The sequence below is a fragment of the Sinocyclocheilus grahami genome, unplaced genomic scaffold (genome assembly GCF_001515645.1).
Source record: "Sinocyclocheilus grahami isolate Dianchi unplaced genomic scaffold, SAMN03320097.WGS_v1.1 scaffold573.1, whole genome shotgun sequence".
NCBI lineage: Eukaryota > Metazoa > Chordata > Actinopteri > Cypriniformes > Cyprinidae > Sinocyclocheilus > Sinocyclocheilus grahami.
In genome coordinates this window covers 506033-519520 of record NW_015505752.1, presented here as the reverse complement: position 1 = coordinate 519520, position 13488 = coordinate 506033, and the positions used below count along the sequence as shown (strand labels likewise).

The window sequence follows — 13488 nt, the reverse complement described above, 5'->3', positions numbered from 1 at the left end:
GACAGCTCTCAGATTTCATCAAAAATATCTTAATTTGTGTTCCGAAGATGAACGAAGGTCTTACGGGTTTGAAATGACATGAGGGCGAGTAATTAATGACAGAATTTTAATTTTTGGGTGAACTAACCCTTTAAAGGTCTTGGGGATTTTAGATAAATAATTTTTACAAATGTTTTGGCGATTCCTCAATTACTAAAACTGAATTACAAAAAATAAAACTGAAATAAATTAAAAAAAATATATAAAAAATATGCTCATGAAATAAAAAATAAATTGAAACTACTAAAACCCTTGAAACTGAAACTAAAACTGACATTTAAATACATTGGAAAACTATATATATATATATATATAATAAATACAAATATGAAAAAGCAAACTCATCATTAATTCACTCATTGGGTAAAGGTTTCAGCGCTCTGCGGGCACCCTGTCTGTCAGACTAAGGTGGATTACACCTTTCCAGAGGATAGACATGCTGTACGGCAAACAGCAGTAAAATCCTAATGAGTTTATGTAAATATAGGAGCTTTTAATTAAAAGTAGATGGTGAAGATTCAGAAGCATTAGGTTCTTCTGACCACTGTGGCACACTGACTCAAACAGGCATGTAGCGTTTTCATAAACACAAAAGAGCAACGGGAACATGCCTGGTTCTTCTCCACACATCTCAAGTTTGAAATCAGCCCAGACATCTGTGGAACACCCTGATACAGTTACTTTACCCCAAACTAAACAATATGGTTGAAGACAGTTTGAAATAAAACTTTCAATTCGCATTTGGTCTCGTTCTGTATCGCGTATCTTGTCAGTGTCTGCGCTTGCTTGGCCATTTGTTGTGAAAAAATAAGGAAAGTGTGCCCAGCTGAATTAATTTAGTATTTTGTTAGAGGGGTATTAAAAAAGCTTAGTTTACCGCGGCAGCCGTCGCATGATGGCCTCCTTGTGTGAAGACCGAAGAGTGTAAAGACTATCGACTCAACCGTGCGACTCCACCGGGCAGGGACACCGGCAAAGGATAAGTATCGCTTTTTATTTCTCCTCTTTCCTACTACTTGTTTCACTTCTGTTTCAGTTTTTATAACCATTTCTTACTATGTGTAAGTAAGTTGTTGTTTTTTAACATGTAAGTTTGGCAGTGTTATTTTTTAGGATTACTGATAAACTACTGTCGTTTGATTTGTATTATTTGTATTTATTTGTTTTATTATTTATTATTTGTAGTTAAATTATGTCTGAATTTCTTATGTCTGTATAGTTTTTTTATTAAGTTTTAGTTTTATTTAATTTGAGTTATTTTAATACTTCAACAAACTAAATGGAAATGAAATAATATATGTATATTGAATTTATAAATGTTTATGTATATATATGTATGTGTGTGTGGTTGTACATACACATATATGTAGTTTTTTGTGTGTGTTTGGCTTAGTGTTATGTTAGAATCATTAGTATACTCTTATACCTTTTGTTCTTTAATATTTTGAATTGTTTTTAGCTTTATTTTTTTGTTTTTCGTTTAAAGGTTAAGTTTTGAAAATTTGTTGTATGCATTTGCCATTTTTATTTAATTTCTTTATTTTTAAAATGTTTATAAGTAGTATTTATAAAATTTTAGCTTTTAGTTTTGGATCTGTTTTTAGTTGTTTTAATACTACAATTGATTGTTTCTGTTGTCCTCATTTGTAAGTCGCTTTGGATAAAAGCGTCTGCTAAATGACTAAAAAAATTAAAAAAAATAAAACTTAGCTGTAATAGTGTCAAACTGCCAACAATCATCAAATATAACCTTAATAATGTGATTCTGTTTGGATTACTCTAATTAGTAATATGGGTTTAAATTATATCAAGGATCTTGTGACATTGACACAAGATCCACCAATGGCGTGAGTTTGGGGCAGGGCTAAATGTCTGCTTAAACAGCTGCAAATATGAGGAGTGTTTAAAGCTAGTTCTCACTCACTCATAAAAGAAACATCTGAACCCCTATGGATGTGAGGTTTGGGAAGGTGATAGGGAGGCAGTCAGCAGAGGTGGCAAAGAAGCAGGAGAGCAAGTAATGAAAGTAAGGGAAGAATAAATCAGCTCGATTAAGATGAACGGAACCGTGTGATTGCTACTCCTGCTCTTTGATTTAACTCCGAATGCTTCGCTCTGTGATCAGCTAATCTACTGACAGGTGGCCTCGGAGTAATTAAGCTGAAGGGCTCTTGTTTAATCGCCTCTGGAGCGAGCATTCTGGGAGTCTGACCCCACATTCCTGGGGTCTTGCCCATTATATGCGTGCACACACAAACACACACATACACTGAAACATGGGTCTGCAGCTAAAGTCATGTTGGAGTCTTGATGTATGGCATTGTGTGGCGGCTCCTGTGTTCCTGATGATGCTTTTGCATTGAAATCACCTGAGCTGGAACGCTTTCGCATGCTCTCAAGCATCATTGATTTAATGATGGTTAATCTTGAATAACATTTATAGAGGATAATGCATTAAGTGTGGTGTAAAGTGGTAAAAGGTACACATGCCTTTGGCTATACATCAGGATATACTGTATATATACATGTAGTATTTAGTACTTACATTTATTTCTAATTTTTGTTTCATTTATTTTTTAAGATTTACATTTATATCTAATGAACAGAATGAATAATAATAATTAACACACACACGCCCATAGGTGTAATGATTATATATAGAGTGTGAGATATATATATATATATATATATATATATATATATATATATGGTTGACTGTTACAGCACCACAAAATGTTATATGTAAATGTATAATTATTTTGTTATATGATATATACACATTTTGAGTGACGTGACGTGTGGCCAAGTATGGTGTACCATACTCTGAATGTGTGCCCATCCAAGTTCATACACACACAGCTGTGAGTAGTGAACACACACACCCACACCGTGAACACACACCTAGAGCAATGGGCAGCCACTTTTGCAGCCCATTTTGCAGTGCCCAGGGAGCAGTTGGGGGTGCTCAAGGTTCTCACCTCAGCCATGGTATTGAGGGTGGAAGAGAGCACATTCACTCCCCCACTTACAATCCCTGCCGGTACCAAGACTCGAATGCGTGACCTTTGGGTTACAAGTCTGACTCTCTAACCATTAGGCCATGACTGCCCCTATATAACATTTTGTGGTGCTGTAAATGGAATAACATAGGTTAGTCAACTTCACCACCTGCCAACCAGTCGACCTTTGTGACACAGTAACAACACACCTATCAACAAATCATTAGGTATCTGTGATCAGAGAAGCAGAAAAGCAACAATAGATGTGCTAAATAAAGAAATCGCTCAAGGACAGATGACACAGACATTCCACACACATACACTGAGAATGATGTGTTTTGCTAACTGGCAGAAACACTGCTATTGCCTCTAAAACAAACTTTTTTTTAGAATGTGAGGGGGCAGTCTGTGCCGTCCTGCTAAACCAAAATGCCTACATGACAGCATATACACGTGTGTGTGTGTGTGTGTGTGTGTGTGTGTGTCTTTTTGCATGTAAGGTTTGAGAGTGTGCTGGACAGTAACAGGCATTCTCTAAGGCTTTAGCGAACTTTCCTGCCGGCTCCAGACCTTATATAAAATGTGTGTGCAGAGTAGATGCTGAGGTAAAGGCTGCTCTCTTATCGTCTGCCTTTAGACTCAAAAGCACGGCGTAGAGCCAGCACCACACTCACTGTGAGATGTACACACACAAATGGAGCCAGTTACCGGGAAAACTGAATTATGTAGGAGACTGTGTGCATTGACCAGAAAATTTGAGTTTCCCAAAGCGTCACTACGTGATATAAAATTCGATAAAACACACACACACAGAAGCAAGGAGTACGGGCAACTTTATACCAAGACATACTATACTAACTCAACTTCATCATGACTAACGTTGTAGCTCCACTAATGTGTCTGGAATCTCTTGTGAGATCAGTTCTTAAAAGGCTCACCGTTTCTCTTCTCCCTCTGATTGATTTGGGTCCTGCTCCTTGGGCATGTGTTCCATTCACCTTATTTCCATCCAGCAGCCAATCATGTGAGACTGAGGCGGGCCCCACCCTCGAATGCACGCCTGTCATTCGCGGGATGTGATGAGTCAGACAGTCATCGGACAGCTCTGCGGAGCGACGCTCGCAAACCAACCCCACCTCACTCTCCAACTCAGATGGCCAGTGATAATGCAGCAATATGTGATGAGGTCTGGAAAAAAAAGAAGAGAGAATCAAAGTTAGCATGTGCTCTAATCAATGCAGAATGTTGCAATAACTTGCGGTGATTAAAAAACTTTTGCATTTTTTGTGAGTAGCATAAAGTTTCATGGGGAACGCAAAACTTTTGTGAGTGAATGCAAAGTTTATCTGGTGAAGTTTCTTGGGGGAGTGCAAAACTTTTGTGAGCAAACAAAAAGGTTATCTGGAAGGCAATTATAATGAGATATAATTGTTCATCTGATCTCCTATTTTTTTGTGGGGCTCCATACAAACTAAGAAGTATATGCGAAGCTAAATATTTTTAAATTTATTTATAATTCATGTATTTATAATTTATATATTTTAATATTTATTTATAATTTATATATTTTATTTGTTATTTGTTTTATCTTCATAGCATTTTCACCACTAGGATCACTAATATTGAGACTGAGAGTTTACAAATAAAAGTAATCTTGTATCAATGTATTAAAAAATAATGCCATGACCCTCACAAACTTTGGCAAATCTCACTATAGTGGATTTAGTCAATTGTATATATTTTAAAATAATAACATAAAATAGATAAATAAATAAATACATACATATTCCAGTATCATAACTCTGGTCTACATTCTAGTCTGAAACTGAGTGTCAAATGTGTGTGCACCCCCTCCTCTTTTAGCTGTCTGTCCCATGTGACATGCTTCCCATGGGCTCTCCAGACCATAGCCGGCTCACTGGAGACAGCAAGCACAATTTCCAGGAAACAATTTCGATTAGGAGGGCCCTAATTCCATCTCTCCCTTTACCCTGTAAAAACCCAGGAGCTCACGTGCACCGCTAGGCTGCTCTTTCACTTCTTTGGCAGCAGCAATGTGTCTTAAAACCTGTGTAAATCGCAAGGCCTCGACTGCCTCAATAATCTAGATTAGGTGGTGGGATATTGAGAAAAATTATGATCTCGATTCCACAGGCTACTTGATTCTGATGAGCTGGATCATTTAAATGGTCATTTCACCCGGATATGTCGTCGCTTCCAGTCTTTTAACTGTGTGATTAGACTTATTTGTGTATGCAGACTGTACTGAATTGGACACACAAGTCTAAATATAATAGATGAGATTAGACAAAGGAAGTCGACGTGTACAAGCAAATTAGAGATTTAGCAACACAACTAATCGTTATCCAAACTTAAGTCTCTGTTATGTTGTTGTCACAGGTCAATGAGGTCAGACAATGAGCCAAAAAAAAAAAAGCCACTGATCCGGGGTTTTTTTTTTTTTTTAAGAATTGGGTGGTATACCAACTTTGTAATGTACACCGATATATTTTCAAAAACAATAAAGAATGAGACAATACTGTTGAAAGTACATTGAAATACAGTCGTTTTGATGTTGTGAGTGCATCTGAAAAAACTAAGGGCACAGAGTGAGCAGCTGCGGGGAAAGATCCAAATAGTCCTAAACACGAGACATGCTTTATATTAAGGACTTCAAGCTTGTTCATGAGCATTTACTTAAACTCGGCTTGCCCTGTCAGGTGCTCTGCCAGATACATGTGCTAACAGATACAGTGTGCAGTTTGAGACGTGTTTTCCTCAGTGCATAACTTATGTTTCAAGTTATATTCTCACCTCTAAATGTAAGAAAGTCACATGAGTATTTCCATTTTGCATAAAGGCTTATCCAGACAGCAAGTGAGTCTATGCTAAACTTCACAGACTTCATGTCAAACAAGCGCAATATAATACAATAATTCTGAGTAAAATACACATTTTTATATAGCTTTTACTAAAACATTTGTTGTTATATATGTAGATTTAAAAATCTAAATGTGGCACAAGCAACTGTATTTTTATGAGAGCAGTAACTATAAAGGACTAGTGTAATATAATTATTATATTCATATGAGTGAAAGTGTGTTCCTTTGACCTCTTACCAGTTTTTTTTTGCGCATAATGTACAGCCTAGACTACACAAATAAATTCATATTTTCATCATCATATTTTTAAAATAAATACAGAAAATAAAAACTATCAATTAATTGATTAATTAAAGAAATGATCAAATTGCAGCCCTAGTTTAGTTATTTGGAGATTATCCTGATTTAAAGGATCAGATAAGCAGCGAAACCATTTCATCTGTATAGAATGCCATGATTATGTTGCATCTAAAAGTGGAAGTAGTGTACATTCAGCCTAGTCTGTAGAAAATACCAAGATGTATATCGTAAATTTGCCATCAGCCTAAAAATACACAGATTTATGGCCCGTATCACTCAGCCCCAATTCTTTCTTCAAAGTAAAGTTGTCTGGCCTTCTCTTCAAAGGCATCTTAAAGTGAAAACTGATATATCGAGGCAAATTCACAAAGTGATCTGCTGACAGATGAGCATGTGTAAGTGTATATTGATGTTCCTTTGGTATCTATTATGCACACAGTTACTAAGTGCACTCCCCAAACAGAAACCGAACATGCCGTGCAGGCCCTCTGAATCCGTCAATGAATGGGTGGCTGTGGACCAGAGGGGGGAATTAGATCGTTTTATTGTGTGTGAAGAGAAAGGAAAGGATCTGGTGGCTTAAGCTCAAAGCTTGACAAAGCACAATCACAGAGCTGAGACCCGCAACGGGACTCCATGATACTCGTATACTGATACGGCAGGGATACGCTTGCGTATCGCCGCATCCGAACGGCCCATATTCTGACTGAAGAGGTGCTTGGTGATTCAAGCACATGGCTAGTGTGTGACGCAATCCTTTGACAATGAAGCCAAGAGGACATTTGTTCTGCATTAGTTAATGCTCAGCTGGCCTATCATCTTTCATCGGAGTTGCCTGTTCACATATTCGCCAGCCTAAAAGGCCTTTTCATCTGCCTGTCCAGCTGATGTGTGTTAAAATGTGTTCCCGTCTATTGTGTGTAGAGTTAAGTGTGTGTATGAAAATGTTTTTAAGCGGGTTATTACCAAAACACTGGTGACACTCGGTGGGACCGCTGCAACTAATCACAATAATTAGTCTCCAATGATTAACAAAGGATTCAAGAGGATTATGAGTTATGAAAGAGAAGCTGCTCATACAGTACTTCAAATGGTGATGCTGCCTCCTGATTGGTGGATAGGCCCTTGAAGGGATTGTTCAAACAAAATTAAACGTTCTGTCTTATTTTTTTTTGTCACTTACATTTCATTGCAGATCTGTATAAATCTGTATACTTCTTTTTCTTGTGTACAGCAAAAAAAAGATGTTTTGAAGAAAGTTCATGTTGCACTCTTCACACAATAAAAGTGGATGGGGATCATAAAACAAAACTGAAGTAGTCCTCTTTTTTCAAATCGTCAAAAGCCATACAACCACTTTGTTTGAGGAACAAATCAGAATTTACATTTCTCATGGTGACATCTCTAAAAAAAAAAAATTTTTTTTGACTCCTCAGTGATAAAATGCAGATGACAATTTATTTACTGTGGAGGGGCAAGTTTTGTGATTCTATAAACACGGAAAAGCACTTTTCACATGGCCCATCACGTTCAAAGTTTTTTTAAATATCAAAAAGGATTTATAAAATGACTTTTTGATTGATCCCTTCCTGTAAACTCAGAGATGCAGTTATATGCCTTATGTCCCCCATGAGAAACAATTATTGTCTGAATAGGGCTTATGGAAAAGAGCAGCTTAGACACAATGCTAAATATATCCTTTTGCGTTCTACAGAAGAAAGAAAGTCACATGGTTATCAAGAACATATCAAGGGTGAGTATATGATCATTGAATTTTGGGTCAACTACAAACATACACACGGACAGTCTCGTCGCTGCCCACGCCTGTATACTGTAGGAGGTCCACCTCTCCCTCCTGTTCAGTCAAGGTCAAAGTCATAAAGCCCCATACAATCAAACATACGGGATCTATAAATGTAGCTTTACAAGGCAGGGCTCCTGTTAAACATGCAACTGATTGAGAACAGGGACAGGAGGGAGACCAGAAGCAAGAGAACGAGAAAAAGAACACAGCAGATTAAGTTTAATTCAGCATAGGGCCATAAACAAGGAAAAAAGCAGAGGTTGTGTTTGTTAATGATGACTGTTTGTTTTAGTGTCTGTGTGTGTGTTTTGTAAAAAGTGCAAAGGGAGCCAAAAATGCACAAAGGCCACATAAATTTTAAAGTGTAGCATTGCAGGTATCTTTGACACTGCACCTGTGTACGTAAGCCAAATGTGTGCGGGAGTGGGTATGCTGTGTGTGTGAAGGGCAACGCTTGACATATATGTTGACACAGTGCATACATTGGATATAAAAACTGCAGCAGGTGCAGCTGAGTAAGGGTTTCAGCCTCATTTTTCTTGCTGCAAGTTTGTCACTGTTTTCTGCATTCTCAAATGCGGCACTAAAACTTTTTAATTGGCAAGAAGAAAGTGGACTCTGTTTGCCTACTTTCTTCTTGCCATTAATTCAATGCTTTAAAATGCTGGTTTGAAAGCAGCCTGAAAAAGAATAATTAGTTAGTATGTTGCAGAGTGAAACGGCCTCTGTTAATTAGCCAATCTCTCTCACTCTTTCTCTCTTGTTTCATTCAGGAGAGAAGGCTCCAGTCTTCCTAATATAGAAAAATTATTTTATAATTATATTTCTATAAACATTTTTACATCACAGCCACAGTTCAATTAAATTACACAGCAAGTTTAAAAAAAATCTTTAAAAAATGTTAAGATGGTTAAAATACTGGCATTTTCATCTGGTGGGATTTGACAGGTTGGCCGCTATGAACAGCTAATGACAGAGCACTGATGATTCAGGAGATAAAGATTCCAGACTGTGATTTGATATGATCTCAGTGAAGGCCACGCTGTGCAGATGCCATTATGCCAGTCGGAGCACACCATCCTATAATGAATGTTTCACAAAGACGACTAAGCCACAAGAGATCCTTGTATAACCAATCAACTTGCCACCTTCGAAAAAGAGCATTTTCTTGTGCCAAAGGGATTGAAAAATGCTACTTTGCTTGATTGCCGATCTCAGCCTAACTAAAAGATCTAATGCACCAATCACATGCATGCTTGCTGAGTAGCACCTTCACGTTAAAATAAAACTTAAGAAACACCTTCCTTGTGATTGTGTTCCTGAAATACCATTAGATCTGTGCACAGCCTCTAAAATCTGAGATGGTGGCAGGTTTAGCTTACAACCAGGCACTGAGACCCATTGTGAATTTATTTTCATCTGGGTGGTTAAATGCAAGAAATATCTGGTCACATATACGTTTTCTTTTTAGAAAAAAAAGCAAAACCTTTATGTATTGTAGATAAACGTACACTAGTCAAATACTAGTACAAATAAATAAATAAATAAAAACATACTCACCAAAGCCATACTCACTTTTTTTGTTTCATTTGGTGCTTGGCAAGTGTTACTATTGGACCCTGCCTCACTCATCCTCCTTCCCAGCAATTGCTATTTACATTAGGTGGAGAGGACTGCTAAATTTGTTTGATTGATGGCTGGTTAAACTGCCTCTGCAAGTCACCACATGCCTGATTACTGTCTCTGGGTAGTTGACCTTTTAGAAGTTGTTACTACTATGTGTCAGCTTTACAAAGAATGGATGAGAAATGGTTTAGAAAAGGACAGAACAGAAAAGTTGAAAGAAGTGTGGTCAACCAGTATAGATCTTTGGGAAGGTTGGCCAATGGACCGTTATAATGCTGGTCTAATGATATAATGCAATTTAACGACAGTAAATTATACATTCATAAAATCGCTAAAATTATATATATGATAATAAAAATAAATAAATAATAATAATGAAAAGAATATATATATAAATATATATATAATTAATTTCTTATGGATCATGTAACACTGAAAACTGGAGTAATAGCCACTGAAAATGTAGCCATACAGATTTGCTTTTAAATATAATAAAATACAAAACAGTTAATTAAAATTGTAAAATTGCATGCATATATGTGACCCTGGACCACAAAATCAGTCTTAAGTCACTGGGGTATATTTGTAGCAATAGCCAAAAATACATTGTATGGGTCAAACTTATCGATTTTTCTTTTATGCCAAAAATCATTAGGATATTAAGTAATGATCATGTTCCATTAAGATATTTTGCAAATGTCCTATCGTAAATATATCAAAACGTAATTTTTGATTAGTAATATGCATTTCTAAGGACTTCATTTGGACAACTTTATGGTGATTTTTTCAATATTTTGAATTTTTGCACCCTCAGATTCCATATTTTCAAATAGCGGCCAAATGTTGTCCTATCCTAACAAACCATACGTCAATGGAAAGCTTATTAATCAGCTTTTAGATGGTGTATAAATCTCAATTTCGAAAAATTGACACTTAAGACTGGTTTTGTGGTCCAGGATCACATATAATATACACCTTTTGGACTGCACAGTTTTTGTTTACAAATAATGTGTTTGAATTTTAAATGTATAGATACAGAACAGATATAATAACACACAAAATGTGCAATCTGAAAAAAAAATATTTAACTTCAAATGTGAGTCAATTCATCAGGTAGGCAGACACAGTATATAACCGTCAACGATTGCTCATCTGAACCTGTAGAATTTCTTCTGATGGACAGGGTGGGAGCTTCTTTTGGCAGGTGTAGCCCCTTCTATCCAATGCTTTTTACAATATTAATCACCCCAGACATTTATTGCGTTTGAATAATTGCCATCTTATCTGAGGAGAAATGTAGCTTGTGTCTGTTTAGCATCTTCTATAGCTCAAGAATGAGGAAAATGAATGGGGTGGATCTGCTCAAATGCAAGAAGGAGACTATGCATCGAGACGATGGTTATCTTGCATAAGGTCAGTCTGACAAAGTCACTTCCCTTAGGCACAGACGGATGTTTAGGAGGAAACAAAAAAGAGGAAAGGATGGGCATTGTGGGAAACTGACGCTACCTCCCCAACACACACAAACACTCCCCTTCAAAGAGCGCATGGCCTCCTCCCTCATTCCACCATGCCTTTGGCAAAGACGGGTCAAGACGCTGCCAAGAATGAGACTGTATTTGAAAAACAAATTAAAGGCTTTCCTCTCCCGATTTCGCTGTTTCTAAGGTGGATCAATGAAAAAAAAAACTTTGATGTTCTCAAGAGGTGGTTAAAAGGAAGATTCGGCGAATCGAGCTCTTTGTGGGTATGCCGGCTTTGTGCATAGCTAAATCATGGTCCATTAATCTTTCACAAGGCCAGTCAGTCAGGCATAAAAAACCTGAGATTTACTTTAAGACGGATGCTTCAGCATTTATTTTTCATTACGGTATACCAATAGGAATTGCTTGAGTCTTGCAACTTATCAAGTGATCTCACTGCAGTCAGATGGATGTTCAGTGTCAGGCTGTGAACTTCCCCTCAGATCGTGGAAGATCGCACACTGCTCTTCCTCTGACGCAACGTAAAACCGAATGGACAGAATGCACAGCTTTCCATCTAATGACCTACTTTTTAGGGCTTTCAAAGTTAAATACATGCAATTAATTAAATATGTTTAAAATGCTTGTGCAATTTGACATTGTAAATGCTTCATTCTGTGTGATTTCTAAAAAATGATGGGAACATTCAAAGCTGATTAAAAGTGATTGAAGCCAAATCAAGTGTCTCACACATACACATACAAGTACTTTATTACTCTATTATTAACTTACCGTTGTTCCAAACCTGTATGACAGTTTCATTTGTAGAACTCAAAAGATGAATTATTTATTTATTTTATTCTGGCCACTTTTTTCAATGTAATAAAAGTCAACGAGGCCTGCTCTGAGGCCCCAAAAATCACCATAAATGTGATTGTCATTATTCATTGATAATATTAACATTGGCCCTAACTCTCTTTGGCATATTTATTATAAGCAATATTCAAATCATGAATGAATGACTCTTTTGAGTCCAATCTTTTAATGAATTGGTTGATTCTTCTCACAAAACTGATCTGAATGATTCATTCACTGCCAGACTGATGGGAGTTCTCGAGTTTTTAATGAATCAATGATCTGGTCACAGCAGTTTGAACTTCAACTTTACTGTTCAGTGCACTGATGTCAGACTCACTTTGGATAATAATGTTTATTGTTAAATTGTTAAATGCCCTGCCTCCATTACGTATCTCTGTCACGTCATTATAAGTGTTTGATCACCACATTTGAGTGATCATTGCAAAAAATGTGTTTATGTATATATACTCTGTTTATGTATATACTGTATTCTATATAAAGTACCAGTGGACACACGAATGGGAAAGTGTCCAAACTTTTGACTGGTACTGTACTACAATATACACAAAGAATATCGGTCGATATATATCGATATCAGCCTTTTTTTTACTCCCTAATATCAGTATCAGCCCCAAAAAACCCGTATCGGTCGGGCTCTACTAATAATCACACAAATACTTGTTAGTTCCCTTTCAGTCGGTCACTCTCGACGTCACGTCAGATGACTGACGAATTGGGATCTCGCTTAGAGAGACCAGTCTACTTCAAGTGTAACTAAATGAGCCAATGCACATTGGGTATGCGATTATTGCATCCAGCTGCCGCTGATCACAGCGTGAGTATAAGTAGGCAGCTGGTGCATATTCAGCTTTTCGCTTCGGAGCCGAGCAATTGTTTCGTTCCGCTCCTGACTACTGCTTCTGAGAAACTCAATGAGTTCAGCATGCTCTAGGAATCTCTGGTGCTGGTGGTACGGTGCTTCAGCGGCGATGGTTCTTCCCGTGTCGAGTGGTTTGCACACATCAGGTTGCACTATCCCCTGTTTGTGTTGCAGGCGGCCATCTCCCCTGTGCACTTCAATGCGGTCGTTACCTGGCGCCGGGTGATGGTCACGATCGCTGCCTCACGTGTCTGGGCATTAAACACGCTGAGGTGGTGTTCGCAGATGAGTCATGATTCCATTGTGGGAGAATGACCATCACGGAGTTGCGGACCAGGCTCCGTTTCCTGCAAAGGGGCGGGGAGCCCGTGCCTCTGCCTAGATCTAGGGCTCCCCCTGGCGGACGCTGGACGATTGGTTTCTCTGAGTGGCTCGTGCAGGTTCTCAGGGCCCCATCCCAGTGCCTTTCTTCCCGGAGGTGCATGATGAGCACACTGGGTCGTGGACGGCACCTTTCACTGCCAGAAACCACCCCAGTGACTCGTCCTCCCTCACCACACTCGACAGTGGGGCAGCACGGGGGTATACGGAGATCCCACCGATGGAGCGGTCGGTTGCGATGCAATTGTGTCCAAAT

General features: G+C 38.0%; 1 protein-coding gene across 1 annotated transcript in view; it reads right to left on the bottom strand.

The window, feature by feature from the left end:
• LOC107556562 (thyroid hormone receptor alpha-like) overlaps positions 1–13488 on the bottom strand; it is a 93329-nt gene that overhangs the window by 23639 nt on the left and 56202 nt on the right. The window contains exon 2 of the mRNA XM_016239701.1: positions 3977–4226. Coding sequence (XP_016095187.1) covers positions 3977–4032 — 56 coding nt within the window. The 5' untranslated portion in view covers positions 4033–4226. The remainder of the gene's footprint in view (positions 1–3976; positions 4227–13488) is intronic.